This window comes from Manis pentadactyla, chromosome 1 (genome assembly GCF_030020395.1).
Source record: "Manis pentadactyla isolate mManPen7 chromosome 1, mManPen7.hap1, whole genome shotgun sequence".
NCBI classification, from domain to species: domain Eukaryota; kingdom Metazoa; phylum Chordata; class Mammalia; order Pholidota; family Manidae; genus Manis; species Manis pentadactyla.
The window spans coordinates 21,373,776-21,395,251 of NC_080019.1; the positions used below are offsets into that span (position 1 = coordinate 21,373,776).

Here is a 21,476-nt window from a genome sequence, read left to right on the forward strand (position 1 = left end):
TCCAGGGATGCATGGAAGCTCAACATCTACAAATCAATCAAGGTAATATACCACATTAACAAAACAAATGATAAAAGTCATGTGACCATCTCAACAGATGCAGAAAAGGCATTTGACAAAATTCAACATCCATTCATGATTAAAACTCTCAACGTAGTGGGAGTAGAGGGAACACACCTTAACATAATAAAGTCATATGTGACAAACCCACAGTTAACATCATACTTAACAGTGGAAAGCTGAAAGCTTTTCCTCTAACATCAGGAACAAGACAAGGATAATCACTCTCACAACTTATTCAGCATAGTACTGGAAGTCTTAGCTAGAACAATTGGGCAAGAAAAAGAAATATAATGTAACCAAATTGGAAAGGAAGAAGTAAAATTATCACTATTTGCAGATGACATGATACTCTGTATAGAAAACCCAAACCTATTTTAAAAAGATATTAGAACTATTAAGTGAATTCAAAAACATTGCAAGATACTGACTCAATTTGCAGTAATATGTTGCATTTCTATACACTAATAATGAACTATCAGAAAGAGAAATCAAGAAAACAATCTCACTTACAATTGCATCAAAAAGAATAAATACGTAGGATTAAACTTAACCAAGGAGGTGAAAGACCTGTCCTCTGAAAACCATAAAACATTGATAAAAGAGACTGAAGAAGACACAAATAAATGGGAAATTGATTAACATGCTTATCAACTGTAAGAATTAACATTGCTAGTGGCCATACTACCCAAAGAAATCTATAGATGCAATGCAATCCCTATCAAAATACTAATGGCATTTTTCACAGAACTATAACTGATAATCGTAAAATTTATATGGAACCTAAATACACCAAACAGCCAAAGCAATCTTGTGAAATAGCAAGACTGGAGGTATCATGTGCCAGCATTTCAAGCTATACAACAAAGCTAAAGCAATTAAAACAGTATGGCACTGGTGCAAAATGGACACATAGAACAATGGAACAGCACACAGAGTCCATAAATAAGTCCATGTTATATGGCCAATTAATCTATGACAAAGGAGGCAAGACTATACAATGAGGAAAAGACAGTCTCTTCAACAACTGACACTGAAAAAACTTGACAGCTGCATGCAAAAGAATGAAACTGAACCACTTTCTTTCACCATACAAAATAATTAATTCAAAATGGATTAAAGACTTAAATATAAGATCTGAAGCCATAAAATTCCTAGAAGAAAACAGGCAGTAAGCTCTTTAACATCAGTATTAGACATACTTTGAATCTGTCTCCTCAGGCAAGGACAATAGAGAATAAGTAAATAACTGGGACAACAAACTACGAAGCTTTTGCACAGCAAAAGAAATCTCAAGAAAAGAGAAAGGCTACATACTGAATGGGAGAATATATTCACAAATGATATATCTAATAAGGAATTAACATTGAAAATATACACCCATTATCAATAAAAGGAACAATCTGATTGAAAAAAAATTGGGCAGAGAACAGGAACACACATTTTTCCAAAGAAGACAAAAAGACAACAAGCAGGGGGAAAAGATTCACAACATCACTAACCATCAGGGAAATGCAAATCAAAACCACAATGAGATACCACCTTGTACTTGCCAGAGTGGCTATAATCAAAAAGATAAGAAAAACAAGCATTGTAAAGATATAGAGAAAAGTGAACCCTCATGCACTATTGATAGGAATGTAAACTGGTGTAGCCACTATAGAAAAGAGTATGGAGGTTCCTTAAAAATAAAAAATACAACTACCATACCAATCTAGCAGCTCCACTTCAAGGTATTTATATGAAAAAAATGAAAAAACTAATTTGAAAAGACATACATATATGTTCATCACATCTGTATTTACATTATTTTATTAGAGCATTATTACATAGCCAAGATATGGAAGCCATCTAAACATCCATGAATAGATAAATGGATGTGCATGCACACACAGACATACCCACACAATGGAAAAACTACTTGACCATAAAAAAGAATGACATCTGGCCACTTGCAACACATGATGGAATTATGCTAAATGAAATAAGTCAGAAGGAGAACGACAAATACTGTATGATTTAACGTAAATGTGTGGTTTCCAAACAGCTAAACAAATATACCAACAAAAAAAACCAAAAATCACAGATACAGAGGACAGAATGGTGAAGCCAGAATGGAGGGTAGGTGGGGAGTGAGTAAATTGGGCAGAGGGGGTTAAGAAGTACAAACTTTCAATTATAAAATAAATAAGTCAGGCGGAGCCAAGATGGCGGCGTGAGGAGAGCAGAGGAAATCTCCTCCCAAAACCACATATATCTATGAAAATATAACAAACACAACTCTTCCTAGAATAAAGACCAGAGGACACAGGACAACATCCAGACCACATCCACACCTGCAAGAACCCAGCGCCTCGCGAAGGGGGTAAGATACAAGCCCCGGCCCCGCGGGAGCCGAGCGCCCCTCCCCCCAGCTCCCGGCGGGAGAAGAGGAGGCAGAGCGGGAGGGAGACGGAGCCCAGGACTGCCGAACACCCAGCCCCAGCCATCCGGGCCAGAGCACAGACACAGTGCATGCACGGGGCCCTGGATACTAGGGAAACAGGGCAGCAAGAAAGGTGAGCGGGTACCGGAGGTCTGGTGCCGGAGGACATAAGAAAAGCGAGCAGCCATTTTTGTTGTTGTTCTCGTTGTTGTTGTTTTGTTGAGGTGAGTGCTTTTTGGAAGTCTTAAAGGGACAGGGACACCAATACTAGGGAAACAGGGCAGCAAGACCAGTGAGTGGGTGACTGCCGCTGGCGCCAGAGAATAAAGAAAAACGAGTGGACATTTTTTATTTTTATATTTATTTTTTAATATTTATTTATTTATTTATTTTTCTTTGTGGTCGTTGTTTTGTTTGGCAGGTGCTTTTTGAAAGTCTTAAAGGGGCAGGGCGGGACACTTAATCCAGAGGTAGGGAATCCGGGGATCTCTGGGCACTCTAATGACCTGGGCTGCAGGGAGCACGGAGGCCCCTTATGGAGATAAATAGCCTCCCAGCCGCTCCCCCTCCAACGGACTCCACCACTTTACAGCAGGAGCCCAAGCCAGGCCACACCCACAGCAACAGCGGAGATAAACTCTTTAACAGCCGGACAGGAAGCAGAAGCCATGTCTGGCGTAGCTACCCAGCACAAGCCACTAGAGGTCGCAGTTCTCCCAGGAGAGGAGGGCCACAAACCAAAAAAGAAGGGAAGTTCTTCCAGACGTCACTCGTCCCAGCTCTGCAAACTACTCCTATCAACATGAAAAGACAAAATTACAGGCAAACCAAGATCACAGAGACACCAGAGAAGGAGACAGACCTAACCAGTCTTCCTGACAAAGAATTCAAAATAAAAATCATAAACATGCTGACAGAGATGCAGAGAAATATGCAAGAGAAATGGGATGAAGTCCAGAGGGAGATCACAGAAGCCAGAAAGGAGATTACAGAAATGAAACAAACTCTGGAAAGATTTATAAGCAGAATAGATAAGATGCAAGAGGCCATTGATGGAATTGAAACCAGAGAACAGGAACGCATAGAAGCTGACATAGAGAGAGATAAAAGGATCTCCAGGAATGAAACAATATTAAGAGAACTGTGTGACCAATCCAAAAGGAACAATATCCATATTATAGGGGTACCAGAAATAGAAGAGAGAGGAAAAGGGATGGAAAGTATCTTGGAAGAAATAATTGCTGAAAACTTCCCCAAACTGGGGGAGGAAATAAACGAACAGACCACGGAAATACACAGAACCCCAAACAGAAATGATCCAAGCAGGACAAAACCAAGACACATAATAATTAAAATGGCAAAAATCAAGGACAAGGAAAGAGTTTTAAAGGCACCTAGAGAGAAAAAGGTCACCTATAAAGGAAAACCCATCAGGCTAACATCAGACTTCTCGAAAGAAACCCTACAGGCCAGAGAGAATGGCATGATATCTTTAATACAATGAAACAGAAGGGCCTTGAACCAAGGATACTGTATCCAGCACGACTATCATTTAAATATGACGGAGGGACTAAACAATTCCCAGACAAGCAAAAGGGGAGGGAATTTGCTTCCCACAAACCACCACTACAGGACATCTTACAGGGACTGTCCTACATGGGCGCACTCATAGAAAGAGCACAGAACAAAACACCCAACATATGAAGAATGGAGGGGGAGGAATAAGAAGGGAGAGAAGAAAAGAATCTCCAGACAGTGTATATAACAGCTCAATAAGCGAGCTAAGTTAGGTGGTAAGATACTAAAGAGGCTAACCTTGAACCTTTGGTATCCACGAATTTAAAGCCTACAATGGCAATAAGTACATATCATTCAATAGTCACCCTAAATGTAAATGGACTGAATGCACCAATCAAAAGACACAGAGTGATAGAATGAATAAAATAGCAAGACCCATCTATATGCTGCATACAAGAAACTCACCTCCAACCCAAAGACATGTACAGACTAAAAGTCAAGGGATGGAAAAACATATTTCAGGCAAACAAGAGTGAGAAGAAAGCAGGGGTTGCAGTACTAATATCAGACAAAATAGACTTCAAAACAAAGAAAGTAACAAGAGATAAAGAAGGACACTACATAATGATAAAGGGCTCAGTCCAACAAGAGGATATAGCCATTCTAAATATATATGCACCCAACACAGGAGCACCAACGTATGTGAAACAAATACTAACAGAACTAAAGGGGGAAATAGACTGCAATGCATTCATTCTAGAGGACTTCAACACACCACTCACCCCAAAGGATAGATCCACCGGGCAGAAAATAAGTAAGGACATGGAAGCACTGAACAACACAGTAGAGCAGATGGACCTAATACACATCTATACAACTCTACATCCAAAAGCAACAGGATATACATTCTTGTCAAGTGCACATGGAACATTCTCCAGAATAGACCACATACTAGCCCACAAAAAGAGCCTCAGCAAAATCCAAAGGATTGAAATTCTACCAACCAATTTTTCAGACCACAAAGGTATAAAACTATAAATAAATTCTACAAAGAAAACAAAAAGGCTCACAAATACATGGAGGCTCAACAACATGCTCCTCAATAATCAATGGATCAATGAACAAATTAAAATAGAGATCAGGGAATATATAGAAACAAATGACAACAATAACACAAAGCCCCAACTGCTGTGGGACGCAGCGAAAGCAGTCTTAAGAGGAAAGTATATAGCGATCCAGGAACACTTGAAGAAGCAAGAACAATCCCAAATGAATAGTCTAACATCACAATTATCGAAATTGGAAAAACAAGAACAAATGAGGCCTAAAGTCAGCAGAAGGAGGGACATAATAAAGATCAGAGAAGAAATAAACAAAATAGAGAAGAAAAAAACAATACCAAAAATCAATGAAACCAAGAGCTGGTTCTTTGACAAAATAAACAAAACAGATAAGCCTCTAGCCAAACTTATTAAGAGAAAAAGAGAATCAACACAAATCAACAGAATCAGAAATGAGAATGGAAAAATCACGACAGACTCCACAGAAATACAAAGAATTATTAAAGACTACTATGAAAACCTATATGCCAACAAGCTGGAAAACCTAGAAGAAATGGACAACTTCCTAGAAAAATACAACCTTCCAAGACTTACCAAGGAAGAAATACAAAAGATACAAAGAATTATTAAAGACTACTATGAAAACCTATATGCCAACAAGCTGGAAAACCTAGAAGAAATGGACAACTTCCTAGAAAAATACAACCTTCCAAGACTTACCAAGGAAGAAATACAAAAGATAAACAAACCAATTACGAGCAAAGAAATTGAAATGGTAATCAAAAAACTACCCAAGAACAAAACCCCCGGGCCGAACGGATTTTATCAGACACACAGAGAAGACATAACACCCATTCTCCTTAAAGTTTTCCAAAAAATAGAAGAGGAGGGAATACTCCCAAACTCATTCTATGAAGCCAACATCACCCTAATACCAAAACCAGGCAAAGACCCCACCAAAAAAGGAAACTACAGACCAATATCCCTGATGAATGTAGATGCAAAAATACTCAACAAAATATTAGCAAACTGAATTCAAAAATACATCAAAAGGATCATACACCATGACCAAGTGGGATTCATCCCAGGGATGCAAGGATGGTACAACATTCGAAAATCCATCAACATCATCCACCAAATCAACAAAAAAAAAAGACAAAAACCACATGATCATCTCTATAGATGCTGAAAAAGCATTTGACACAATTCAACATCCATTCATGATAAAAACTCTCAGCAAAATGGGAACAGAGGCAAGTACCTCAACATAATAAAGGCCATATATCATAAACCCACAGCCAACATTATACTGAACAGCGAGAAGCTGAAAGCTTTTCCTCTGAGATCGGGAACACGACAGGGATGCCCACTCTCCCCACTGTTATTTAACATAGTACTGGAGGTCTTAGCCATGGCAATCAGACAAAACAAAGAAATATAAGGAATCCAGATTGGTAAAGAAGTTAAACTGTCACTATTTGCAGATGACATGATACTGTAGATAAAAATCCCTAAAGACTCCACTCCAAAACTACTAGAACTGATACCGGAATACAGCAAAGTTGCAGGATACAGAATTAACACACAGAAATCTATGGCTTTCCTATACACTAACAATGAACCAATAGAAAGACAAATCAGGAAAACAATTCCATTCACAATTGCATCAAAAAGAATAAAATACCTAGGAATAAATCTAACCAAAGAAGTGAATGACCTATACTCTGAAAACTACAAGTCACTCTTAAGAGAAATGAAAGGGGACACTAACAGATGGAAACTCATCCCATGCTCGTGGCTAGGAAGAATTAATATCGTCAAAATGGCCATCCTGCCCAAAGCAATATACAAATCTGATGCAATCCCTATCAAATTACCAGCAACATTCTTCAATGAACTGGAACAAATAATTCAAAAATTCATATGGAAACACCAAAGATCCCGAATAGCCAAAGCAATCCTGAGAAAGAAGAATAAAGTAGGGGGGATCTCACTCACCAATTTCAAGCTCTACTATAAAGTCATAGTAATCAAGACAATTTGGTACTGGCACAAGAACAGAGCCACAGACCAGTGGAACAGATTAGAGACTCCAGACATTAACCCAAACATATGTGGTCAATTAATATTTGATAAAGGAGCCATGGACATACAATGGTGAAATGACAGTCTCTTTAACAGACGGTGCTGGCAAAACTGGACAGCTACATGTAGGAGAATGAAATTGGACCATTGTTTAACCCCATATACAAAAGTAAATTCAAAATGGATCAAAGACCTGAATGTAAGCCATGAAACCATTAAACTCATGGAAAAAAACATAGGCAAAAACCTCTTAGACATAAACATGAGTGACCTCTTCTTGAACATATCTCCCCGGGCAAGGAAAACAACAGTAAAAATGAACAAGTAGGACTATATTAAGCTGAAAAGCTTCTGTACAGCAAAAGACACCATCAATAGAACAAAAAGGAACCCTACAGTATGGGAGAATATATTTGAAAATGACAGATCCGATAAAGGCTTGACGTCCAAAATATATAAAGAGCTCACATGCCTCGACAAACAAAAATCAAATAATCCAATTAAAAAATGGGTAGAGGAACTGAACAGACAGTTCTCCAAAAAAGAAATACAGATGGCAAACAGACACATGAAAAGATGCTCCACATCGCTAATTATCAGAGAAATGCAAATTAAAACTACAATGAGGTATCACCTCACACCACTAAGGATGGCTGCCATCCAAAAAACAAACAACAACAAATGTTGGCGAGGCTGTGGAGAAAGGGGAACCCTCCGACACTGCTGGTGGGAATGTAAATTAGTTCAACCATTGTGGAAAGCAGTATGGAGGTTCATCAAAATGCTCAAAACAGACTTACCATTTGACCCAGGAATTCCACTCCTAGGAATTTACCCTAAGAACGCAGCACTCAAGTTTGAGAAAGACAGATGCACCCCTATGTTTATTGCAGCACTATTTACAATAGCCAAGAATAGGAAACAATCTAAATGTCCATTGGTAGATGAATGGATAAAGAAGATGTGGTACATATACACAATGGAATATTACTCAGCCATAAGAAGAGGGCAAATCCTACCATTTGCGGCAACATGGATGGAGCTGGAGGGTATTATGCTCAGTGAAATAAGCCTAGTGGAGAAAGAGAAATACCAAATGACTTCACTCTTCTGTGGATTATAAGAACAAAGGAAAAACTGAAGGAACAATACAGCAGCAGAATCACAGAACCCAAGAATGGACTAACAGGTACCAAGGGGAAAGGGACTGGGGAGGATGGGTGGGTAGGGAGGGATAAGGGGGGGAGAAGAAGATGGGGGGTGTTAAGTTCCACATGCATGGGGTGGTGGGAGAAAGGGGAGGGCTGTACAACACAGAGAAGACAAGTAGTGATTCTACAACATTTAGCTATGCTGATGGACAGTGACTGTAAAGGGGTCTCTAGTGGGGACCTGGTATAGGGGAGAGCCTAGTAAACATAATATTCTTCATATAAGTGTAGATTAAAGATAACAAAAAAAAAAAGAAAGAAAGAAAAGGGGGATTACTCCATGATAGGATAAAACTAACTGTAAATCAATGATTAATGCATGCTTTAAATATCCTTAACTTTGATCACTTAAAGGGTGTCAGATGATCAGCTATGGAGGTTCACTTTTCTGATAATATTCTTTTCTCTTAAAAAAAAAAAAAAGTAGTTCCTGTGTGGTGACCTCCAATGAGTTCTACACAATGGTATCATAAAGGCAGATCAAAGTGTGGGCAAAGGGTCTGTTTGTATTTATACAGAGGATCAAAGCCTAATTTGGCTACCCAGAAAATGAACTAAGATACGATATGAAGAAGAACTTCCAACATCAGCACTCTCTGGAAGAGTCATACTAGAAGATGATCATCAAAAAACCTCAACAAAGATCCAGGCGATGCTGCAGTTGTAGCTGCATTCATCCCACCGGTTCCTAGACTTGCCATGGGAATGAAGAAGGAGATATCTAAGCTGGCCTGTGCATACAGTAAAACAACAAATTTGAGTGGATCTACACTGTTGGAACTCAACCAAGAATTAGGAGAAGTGCAAGTTGTAGCGCTCCAAATTCTTACAACTACAGACAGATGGGATGTGAACAGTTTCCAGGAATGTATTGTTTTAATTTGTCTGATTTCTCTCAGACTGTTCAAGTACAGTCGGACAATATCCATCATATCATAGACAAATTTTCACAAATGCCTAGGGTGCCTAACTGGTTTTCTTGGCTTCACTGGAGATGGCTGGTAACTGTAGATCTGCTTTGGTTATGTAACTGCATTCCTATTATGTTAATGTGTGTGCGCATTTTAATTAGTAGTTTAAAACCTATACATGCTTAAGTTACTCTACAAGAAGATATGTCAAAGAAATAATCAATCTTTCCATGTTTTCTTCCGTCTGCTCCCTCTATAGCTTTTCTTCTTCCTTCCTAATTACAACCCTTAAATAGAATTCGTGCCTCATATCGAATTTACCGAGTATCATAATTTCCCCAAGTGGTAAAGATACCTCAAGACAAATGCTGGCCATAGAAGCCACAGGGCATAAATATGCAAAGAAGTAAAATGCTAACCTTTTCAAACAATATGGCTTCTCTCACTTACCAACTTTACATTTCCCTGTATTTTCCCAGAAGATGACTGGTTAGCCAGAGACGGGTAAGATTCCTCAAGGGAGGAACAACCTAAGACAGGCATAGTCACAGGGGGTCCATCAGGTGAGAAATTGGGGATCAACAGAGGTAAGGCTTAGAACCTCACCCCCCCTATTTTGAGAGAAATCTTCTGCATCTGTGGATGTTTTATTGCCTTTGTCTAGCTTGGATTAACACATAGTCTACAGGCACACACCTGATCATCTACATTTGCTCTCGTACAACACTAAACTAAGTTTTCTACCTTTATCTTACATCTACCTACTACTTCAGCATTTTATTAAAAATAATAATAACAATAATAATAAAGGGAGAAATGTGGGATCCACATATAAATCAAGTATAAAAATCAAATGAATATTCATATTTGACCTGATTGTTTATAGTTCATAATGCATGATCAAAACCTAAAGTTTCTGTGATGACTGCCCTTGTACTGTTCACTATGTAAGAACTTATTCACTATGTAAGAATTTGTTCACCATGTAAGAACTTGTTTGTTATGCTTCAGAAGATTGGGGACTGACGAGAATTATGCTTGGGGTGGATTAATGATTGTGCGTTGAGCATTGACTGCCCTATACAGAATTCTATTGTTGTTAACAACCATTTGATCAATAAATATGAGAGATGCCCTCTCAAAAAAAAAAATAAATAAATAAATAAGCCTTGGGGATGTAATGTGTAACATCATGACTGTTGTTAATACTATTATACTTGGAAGTTGCCAAGAGAATAAATCCTAAATTTTACTTTGTATGATGCTAGATTTGCTGTTGATCATTTTGCAATTTATACAAATATTGAATCATGTTGTACACCAGAAACCAACATAATACTATATATCTATTCCTGACAGATAGATGATAGATAGATAGATAGATAGATAGATAGATAGATAGATAGATAGATGTACAGGAAGGTAAGATCTTTATGGAGAAAGAAAACGAGTTCATTTAAGGCTATGTGGGTTTGATTTAACTATGCACCTTTCAAGTTGGGAATTTAATACCTGAATCTGGAGTGAGAGACATAGGTCAGGATAGGATTTTAGATTAGATTATGGAGCAATGAGGCATAAATAGTTCAAGTAGCTGATATGGTATGTAGAAGCATGGGTGTTAGAGTCAGCAGGACATGGGTTTGAATTCTCGCTCTGTCACTTAGCAGCACTGTGACTGAGCAAATGCTTTAATTTCCCTGGGCTTCAGTTTCTTCACCTATAAAATAGATGTAGCAGCTACCTCATAGAATTATTGAAAGATTAATTACATGAGATGTTTACTTTTTGTCAGTTTTCCATGCATTATCATATTTAATCAACAGAGCTACATGTGTGTTACATACAAATATTAATACATGTATAAATATACACACAGAGATAGGCAGATAGATTGCCTTATAACATCATCAGTGTGTTCTCAGAGAAATGTATTTAGGGTGCCCACTACAAGGCCATTCAAGGCGCCTCCTCAAGCAGAAGAGTCAGGAATTAAGAGTGGGCACTCCTGATCTATTCTTCTGTTTGTAGTTGGTTTCCCACATTCCTTAACACTAAATTCATTAAAACTCCAAATTCTATAAAACTTAAGCCCTCAAGGTGAGGACATTGTTGGATTCTCTTAGATATTTGTTTGCCAAGTTCCATTCACTCAGGTCCTTCTCCATTTCCCCAGCCAAAACAGGTCTTAAGATTTATTTTTTAAGTCAAGATTGGTATTTCTAAAAGTTGTTTAGACATGCGTGTGTGGCTCTTTTAAGCTGAACATTTATGCTCTGCTAGAGTACCCAGGACTATGGGAAATTGAGGGAAATTCCTTTAAACAGATAGCAAAGGAAATGCAAAATTAGTGAAAAGATAATTTTGGTCCTCACTTAGAGTAATAGTCCTAGAGCTATTGGGTTAAGAATAAGCCAAGCCTATCAAAACAAAAAAGGCAACTTACTGTATGGGAGAATATACTTGCAAATGATATAGCTAATAAGGGGTCAATATCCAAACTATATATGTAAAGAACTCATACAACCTAACACCATAAACACAAGTAATCCAATTAAAAAATGCACAGAAGACTCAAATAGACATTTTTCCAAAGAAGATACACAGATGGCAAACAAACACATGAAAATGATGATAATCATCAAGGAAATGCAAATCAAAACCACAATGAGGTATTACCTCACACCAGTCAGAATGGCTACTCCCCAAAAGACATGACACAATAACAAGTGTTGGTGAGGCTGTGCAGAAAAGGGGGCCCTCCTACTGTTAGTGGGAATGTAAACTGGTCTAGCCACTGTGGAAAACAATATGGAGGTGCCTTAAAAAACTAAAAATAGAAATACCATTCAACCCAGCAATCCACTTCTAGTAATTTACCCAAAGAAAATAAAATCACTAATTAGAAAAGATATATGCACAGCTATATTCATTGCAGCATTATTTACAAGAGAAAAGATATGGAAACCACCCAAGTGCCCACCAATAGATGAATGGATAAAGAAGATATAGTACATATATACAATGGAATATTACTGAGCCTTAAAAAAGGAAAAGATCCTGCCATTTTTTGACAATATGGATGGACACAGAGGATATTATGCCAAGTGAAATAAGCCAGAGCAAGACAAATACTGTATGATTTCACTTAAATTTGGGATCTAAAAAACAAAACAAACAAACAACAAAGAAATAGTCCCATAAATATGGACCAGACTATGTTTACTGGGAGTGGGGGTGGTTTGGGTGAAATAGATGAAGGGGATAAAGAAGTACACACTGCAATTTGCAAATAAGTTAGGTGTAGAATGGAAGAACAACATAGAGAATATAATCAATATTATAATACCTTGACATATAATAGTGTAATGACACTTATTGTAGCAGCATCTAGTGATACATGTAATGACTGAGTCACTGTGTTGTACATCTGAAACCAGTATAATATGTATATCAACTTTATTCCAATTAAAAAAAAAGAAATCAGAAGAAAAAAAAGAAAAAGCCAAGCCATTTGTCCTGCGTCTCCAGCTCAACAAAATCTAAAGCTGTCAACAGAGTAGACTATTCATAACATTTTCTAACTCTAAAGAATGTTTATTAAAGTATAAACAAAGTTCAATCAAAATTTATTTAGAAAAATCATAGATATACCCACCAGGTAATTATTCAAAATTCTACCGCATAAATCTACATAAGAAAACTTTTAATATATGTTTTACCTTGGTCATTACTCTTTGGAATCTTTTGCGTTCAAGCCAGCCTCTGATATATGCCTGCATGACAGTGATCATTTTAACTGTTTTTTTGGTGATTTTATGTTTTTTCCTTTCCTGGAACACTTGGAAGATTTCTATGTGTGGTCCAATTCTTCTTACTTTATTGTCAATGTTAGCACTTTTATTTTGCACATTTATGTTAGCACAAATAGATTTTGTCCTAAAAATAAAATTAAAAATATTTATTACAATTAATAAGAACAATAAACACTCCTGCAAAACCTCAAATTCATTTCAGTGACAAACATATTGAAATAGGAAGAGTATTATAATTTGTACATAGAATTCATGTGCATCACCTGAATATGTCAATAGGGTGGCTATGGCAGAATCAATGTAATGTATAAAATTGACCTTCTTAAGAAAATCCAAAAGAGAGTGAATCTGTCATAGCCTAACCACAAGTATTCAAAAGAGAGAGATAGTATATAAGGAACAAAATATTTTCATATAACAGAGCAAGTTAGTCAAGATAATTTCCTATCCCAAAAGCTATTTTAAACTAAAGAGGACTTCAGAATTATTTGGCACTGATACTCTGCTTCTCAAACATCACCTGAAAAGTAATTTTCATTTCTGTATGTTCTCAACTGAGAGTCAGGATAGCGTATAGGTAAGGTCATGGACTAGGGAACCGCAGAAGCAAGCGATCGTAATGGAGACAGCGACCAGCCCTGCGGTGTGGATATGGATGGTCTTTGTAGTGATGATAAACATGGAAGAACCCTGCAGACTTTCTACCATGAACAGACTGTCTATAACCTTGATCTTCTGTCTGCTTTTGTCCTTTTATAGAGTAGTCTTTTTTTTTTTCAGTCTTGCAATGACTAAAGTCTAGTTTCCTTAAAACTTTTGGCATACAAAAGTCCTTTCTTTCTTCTTAATTACTTTTATTTCTGCATCTTTTTCATGGTTGAAGTTGCAATGAGATGCCCAGGTCAATTCACACACCAGAATTGAACATTCCCCTAAAAATTTCACTGTATACATACTTTGAATCCCAGGCCCAAACTTTTTAATTCTCAAAGTGAATATCAGCAACTTCTGTTTCTGTGTTGTTTTTTTTCTCTGAGTCTGTTTGATGTCTGCATTATGCTGGTTCTTGAGGGTCCTCTTCTGGTTTGTACACAGCCATTATTCCTCTTCCCTTAGTGACTGAAGCATTGGGAGTCTGATTTTGATCATTGGACCCAGCCATCTAATCTCTGTTGGGTGGTAGATGACACAGAATCCAAGTTCTTTTTCATCTATCTTCCTGTTAGTCTTGAAGCTTGTGGTATATCTTCTGATATGCTCTATATTGTATATCATTTGAACACCAGTATAGCTAAAATCATTCAGGAGATAATTTTGAGCATATTAGAAAGGAGATAACTCCAGATTAAGAGAATTCATAACAAGTATTCTTTGGAGATCTTTTTTCACTCCCTGACCTTCCTACTCCCAAGCAGTCACAGCTGACCAGTGAAATGAGCGTGGACACAGAAAACTGTCCCATATTTGCTTCTGACTTACATAGCTAAACATGTAGAACTAAAGGTGTTATTTCTCTTTGTGATTGTGTGTATAAATGAAATTTCCTTCCAAATGAAATGACAGAAGTCAGCCTTATACAAGGCTCTTGAAACTGTAGCTCTTTTGTATCTGTGGCTGGTTCTTCCTCTCATTCCCTCTCTTGAGAAAACTTTTTTGGGTTAATGAACCAAAAATATATCATTTTGTGCTGTGGAGAAATATCTTTTTAAATAGACAAAGCTACCATTAAAGTCAAGGAAAATGAAGCACATTTCTCTGTTTAAATTAAGACTGATTTTGAATAGCTTAGAAAAGGGGGAGCTCTGCCTTCTCAGAGGCTTTGTGCTTGGTTAATGTAATAATTTTTATGAATGGGACTTGGTATATGAGATAAACTGGGAATGCAAATGAAATGGAAATAACTCGTGGTCTGCCTAGAGTTTCAAGACCTATTGTGAAATCTGAGTGCATGATTTTTTCTTTCTCTCAGAAGAAATAAAAGAAGTGTTACAGAAATCCCCAAATGAGCCAAGTTTACATCCATAGTTCAAAAACATTCTAATAACAAAGTATAAATAAGTTTTAAAGTGATATGTGTGATTGATTGTAAGGTGATATGTGATGCATATTGTTGAAGCACGAGCAATGGTTACTAGAGCGCTTCTCATCTCCTAAATTGCCTTGAATATCACAGAGCTCTTAGTCACCTACTGAAAAGTGTGTGTGTGTGTGTGTGTGTGTGTGTGTGTGTGTGTGAGAGAGAGAGACAGAGAAAAAAAAAGGAATGAAATTAGTTATTTTAGGTAAAAGCTATAAAAGCTATAGTTGGTATGAGTTTTTGGAACTATAGTAAGTAAAAGAAATTCAGGTCAATTTTAATGAGCTTAATCATAAACTACAGAAATGCTTGTAAATCCTAGACTATAAAACGTACATAGGTGGTATACAAAAAGAGTTAGATTAGAATTTGATTTACCTGTTGACAAGCTGATTTTGAATACACAGTCTGCTCTTAATTTGACAGAGGAAAATTTATTCAGTGCCTTCAAATATAGTTTGCCTCAAAAACAAAAGTTCTTTTATCACAAGAATATTCCTTTTATCATGATTATGAATCATTTTTGCTTCTTTGTGATTTCCTTGCAAAATCTGATATTCCTAATATTTAACGTTACTTGAAGCTGCATTGCTTTCTTTTTACTCTAAGTCACCTATGACCTTTGCTATACACGTCTCCTCTGACAATTCTTTCCAATATTGTTCTTCCTAAAGTCAAGCCCCAAATTTAAAAACAAACTGTCACAATGTCTTTTTAACCTATCTTTTGGGTATCCCACCTGTCTACAAGACCATACCAAAGATTTTCTTCTTTACTATATAAGGAGGAATGCTAGAAATCATAAGGTATGTTTGGCATAGCTGCTGGAAAAATGAGCCAAAGATGCCCTTGTATATTGGCCTCCATGTTGTTTACTTTGCTAAGACCATTAGCTTCAAAGCCTACTGGCTCCAAACCCAAAATCCTTAGACATCCAATTGTTTTAAATATGGCCCAAATAAGCAAATTTTTAGCCATTTAGGGCCTGCTTTGCATATCCCACAAAACTGCAAACAGCATCTGCTAGCTGTAGATAAGCCAACTCTGGAGCTACAGGAGACCCCAAGCCACCCCTGCTCTTCAAAGCTGCCAGCTCCACAGACGCCCGCCTTGCTGCTGGGTGGTGACACCTAGCCACGTAACGCTCACCCTGACTCCCCTCTCCCATGGGAGTTACCTTACCCTCTTCTCCTTCTAGGCAGTAGCTCCATGTCCTGGTCTCCGAAGGTCTTCTCCTGTGAGGGATTCTCGCACAGAGCTGTCCCAGTGATGCCCAAATAAAGCTTGTTATGAGCTATTGCCATCTTGTGGCCATGTCTCCCCCTTGATCAGTCCCAAGATGCTTGAACTCATTACAGTGGCCCATAGTTTTATTTAACTCAGCACTATATTGAGAACTGTCCTATTTATCAAAGTCCAAATTATGAAAAGGTGTGCCTAACTGAATAAATGTACAGCCTCCATTAAGTTAAATATATAATGACTAAAATATTAATATAAATATATTTTAATATAAATGTATTAGAAGGATCCTGTGGTAAACTGATTACTCTGATGGCCAATGCCACCATATAAGCCTGTCTTCACAATGTGATTTTACAGCTCCACTCATCAAGAGGTGGAATCTTTCTACCCACCTACGAATCTAGGTTGGCCTTGTGAACTGTTTTGGCCAAGAGCCTCCCATGGAAGTGATGCTGTGCCCGTTGTCAGTATTTGCCCCAAGAGGTCTTCCTCACACTTGCCCAAAGCCCCTAATATTCATGTCCCCAGCAGTTCCATTCTAAGAACCCTGTGTCTTTACCAGAACAAGCTAGAAAGCCTCTAAAGGTGAGAGACCCATATGGAAAAGAGACAAGTTACACACATTTGAATGAGTCTGGTGCTATCAGCTAGTCTGGACCAGCATCTGAATTGCCTCATGAAAAACTAAAGTTTTTTTAAGCCACTAAGGTTTGTGATGTTATTACAGCAAAAGATAACCAATACGCATACTTATGTTTATACTCAAAAGCAAATACAGTAACTGCCAAATTGATATTTTTTACATTATACTGCAGAAGTAAATTATCTCTGTCAAGTAGTGACACTTGTGGTGAACACCTTATGGGATAAATTTTTTAAAGACTTGGTTTGTCAATGTCCTTACTATGAATTATTTCAAGGTAATTAATGACTAAATACTTATGGGATGAATATGGATGTTCTTATCAGGGACTCCATTCCTCTCCACTCTGATATTGTTGGTTATCATAGAAAACATATACAAAAATATAGATCATGCCATTCAGTTATGTCCTCTACAGGTAGCGTCTACCTTTCCTCACACTTGCTAAAAGCCCCTAAGACAAGTTATAACTCATAAATTGTATCTTCTGAAAGAAACATCCAAAGAATGATAGCTTCATGAGGAATGCATTTTTTAACAATTTATAGTAGAAGAAAAAGACTTAGAAGCACAGGTTTCTCAATTTAAACTGATATCATAGCCATGAACCTGCTGTGACTCTTTTCATACAACTTTATGTGGTAGTCTGCTTACTCCAAGACCAGCAGAACAAAAATTAATTATCTAGGATTGAATAAATGGATTAAGTTATGATTAACATTTACTTTTAATAAAAAATATGAGAAAACTCCCTTTCTTGGTGAAGATCTACTTATAGATTTTAACCTATTTGGCTTTACTTGTACAAACTGGAATGAAATATCCTAATGGCATGTAAATGGTTCCAACTAACCCCTCAGAACTCAAGAAAAAGAATCTTAGTGAAAATGCTAATATAGATCATAAGTTGTGAAATCATCAGAATTAATGATTCTATAGAAATTAAGACCACATATTATTTTATCTGCAAAACAATGTAGCACAAATGGTTAAATATAAAAAGATATGCCGGTTGAGTTCATTATGCGAGTATTTATAAAGTTTTAGTAAGAATCACCATTTTTTAAATGTTTTTGAGACTAAATATTTTTCCTCAGTGAAAATAAACCTCCAGTAAAGGTATTAGACCAACTGCTTGCAAAGCAAGTATGAAATTCAAAAAACAAAAGTAGTAAAATGAACTATACACAAAATTAGTCAAGGGATACACAGAAAATGATATTATGACATCTTAAAGTGTAGAGGAGAAAGAAGAATAAAAAAGCAGAACTTGTAGAATGTGTTCAAAATCAATTAACCATCAACTTAACATAGGCTGATATATATTTAGGAAACTATATATGAACCTTTATGGCAACCACAAACCTAAAGCCTATAATAGAGACACAAGAATCACCACTTTTTCTACAATCTAGTTTGTATTCACTTTCCACAGTAAGGATACCATATTTCAAGGCCAGTTATACACCTAGATGTGGTGATTCCTATTAAGAAACATGGGCTCACTTGTTAGGAGAAAATCACGGCCGCTAAGTAGATAACCTAGATAACCAGCTTCATATCTCCTTTATTGCTTAAGGAATTCCCACCAGATAGAATGTCACTTCCTGACAAACAAGGAGTGCAGGCACACCTCATTTGTTTTGCTTGGCTTTCTTGTGCTTTGCAGATGCTGTGGGTTTTTACAAATTGAGGGTTTGTGGCACCCGTGCATCAAGCGAGTCTATTGGCACCATTTTCCAATGGCATTTGCTCACTTCATGTCTCTGCATCACATTTGTGATTCTCACAATATTCCAAACTTTTTCATCGTTATTCTATGTGTTATAGTGATCTGTGATCAGAGATGTTTGATGTTACTACTGTAATTGTTTTGGGCTGCCACAAACCATACACATATAAGACTACAAACTTAATGGATACATGATGTGTATGCTGTGATTGCTCCACTGACCCACTATTCCCCCATCTCTCTCCCTCCCTCTCTTCCGGCCTCACTATTTTCTGAGACACAACAATATTGAAATTAGGCCAGTCAATAATCCTACAGGGGCCTCTCACTGTTTAAGTGACAGCAAGAGTCACACATCTCTAGAAATGATTAAGCTTAGTGAGGAATCTAAAGCTTGATAATCTAAAAGCTTGGCCTCTTGCTTCAGTTAGCCAAGTTGTGAATACAAAGAAAAACTTCTTGGAGGTAATTTAAAAAGCTACTCCAGTGTACAAATGAATGATAAGAAAGCAAAACAGTGTCATTGCTGATATGGAGAAAGTTTTTCTGGTCCGTATAGAGCAATCCAGTCATAACATTCCCTTAAGCCAAAGCTTAGTCCAGAGCAAGGTCCTAACTAACTCTCTTCAATTTTATGAAGGCTGAGAGAAGTAAGGAAGATGCAGAAGAAGAGAAGTCAGAAGCTAGCAGAGGTTGGTTCAGGAAGTTTACGGAACAAAGCTGTCTCCATAAAATAAAAGTGCAAAGTGCTGATGTAGAAGCTGCATCAAGTTATCTAGAAGATCTAGCTAAGATAATGACTTCGCTAAACAACACATTTTCAATGTCAACAAAACAGTCTTCCATTGAAAGACAGTGCCATCTAGGACTTTCATCGCTGAAGAGGACAAGTCAATGCCTGGATTCAAAGCTTCAAAAGATAGGCTGACTCTTTTGTTAGGGGCTAACGCAGCTGGTAATTTTAAGTTGAAGTCAATGGTCATTTACCACTCCAAAGATCCTAGGGCACTTCAGCATTATACTAAATCTACTCTACCTGTACTCCATAAATAAAACACGAAAGCCTGAATGGCAGCATATCTGTTTATAATACGGTTTACTGAATATTTTAAACCTACTGTTGAGGCCTAAAGTCAAAAGGATAAAATAATGCCATGACTTCAAAAAGACTGCCTTTGGAAATCCCAAACCCTCAATAATGAACATGATTAGGCTAACTGATTTAAGGGTTTTGTTCTTGTTTGTTTCAGTGCTACTGGAAAAATATAACCATACCATCTATACTGACTCTATTACAGAAATGTTCAACTTCATGCCAGGTACAAGAATGAGAAGTAAGTAGATGAGATGGGAGAAATACATTGTGACTGTCAGAGAGAAAGAGGCCAAGAAACCTCCTCTGAATTAGAGAATCAATAGGAAATATCCTTCAAGTAGAGGATTTTTACTCTCCAACTATAATTTTAAATTTGTCTTCCTTCACAATGTCTTAACACAATTCTGATATGGAAAGAATTATAATTTTTACATACTTTTAGTCACTAAAGAGTCTCTTTAAAACTCTTTTAGAGAGTATGAAGATAAAAATGTGAGTCATTAGAGGCTAGATATAAAACCAGGTTTCATTAGAGACCACCTCCACTGTCTCATACCACCTCCTACTAAAGTCACCTTAAGAAAGGTTGAGAGAAAGACTGGGGCTGAATAGCTGAATCTGACTTTTTTCACTTGAAGTCTGACAAATCTATGATCAAGGTATCAAATCAAATAGTGTTCAATAAGAGGAGAAATCATTAGCAAGATTACATGTGAGAAAAGATACAATAAGTTAATTAGTAAGTTAATCATGTCTGAACATTTAGAGACTGAGCTTGGCAAACATTTGAACAGGGACTTTCCTTTCAGCTGCTAATGCTTATATGATAATATATATTAAACACTAAATCAGTTTTAGAGTTTGGTTCAGATATTGCTACTAATTAGTTTTGGCTGATATTGAAGTATTTTGTATGCTCCATTTATAAAAGCATGGTTTGCCCATCTGTTCATAGGTGGAAAGTGATTAAAGGATACTTATTTTGGCTGTTGTAAAAGCCAAATACTTTTTAAGCTGCAAATATGTGACAAAACCAGTTCAGGTTGCCAAGTTCAGAAATACATTAACAGAGATTTGTGATGCCTCCCTCCCCCAATTCCTCTTCCAACCTGCATTATCAAAACGTAAATATCACTGCTTTCCTGATTAGGCTAGCATGCCTGCTTGGTCCAAATGCTTAGCAATTTAGTTATAATTTACACAATCTACCCTGATTTGGATCCTCTGCTCCCAAGCTGTGTTGAGGGCTTTCGTTTCCTGTACCTGCAGCCTTGAAGTAGAAACATGTGATGCCCTCGTGCTTTGAATGCCAGATTTGACAGCAACTTGGTTAACAAGTAAAACAAGTTTGTGGCCTACTCAAGTCCCCTGTGTGAGGCCTGTTCAGTTTGAAAACAGTGCATTAAATTCCACATGGGTGATACAGATTTTAAAAACAGGGATGTAATACATTTCCATGAATAATATTGTCTTGATACTGTTTAGGTCTCCATTTCCAAATCTTCCCAAGGGTTTAGTACTTCAGGCTAGCAAAACCTGTCCATTTCACAAATCAGACCTGGGTTTCTGGGGCTTTTTAAAATAAGATGCAATCAAC

At 37.1% G+C, this 21,476-nt stretch overlaps 1 protein-coding gene across 1 annotated transcript in view; it reads right to left on the reverse strand.

Moving 5' to 3' along the window:
* Positions 1 to 16,467, reverse strand: part of LOC118924893 (IQ domain-containing protein M-like) — a 179,791-nt gene extending 163,324 nt beyond the window's left edge. The window contains exons 1-2 of the mRNA XM_036910126.2: positions 16,346 to 16,467; positions 12,994 to 13,210 (exon numbers count right to left, since the gene is read on the reverse strand). Of these exons, the coding sequence (XP_036766021.2) occupies positions 12,994 to 13,210; positions 16,346 to 16,467 (339 nt within the window). The remainder of the gene's footprint in view (positions 1 to 12,993; positions 13,211 to 16,345) is intronic.
* Positions 16,468 to 21,476: the final 5,009 nt, after the last annotated feature.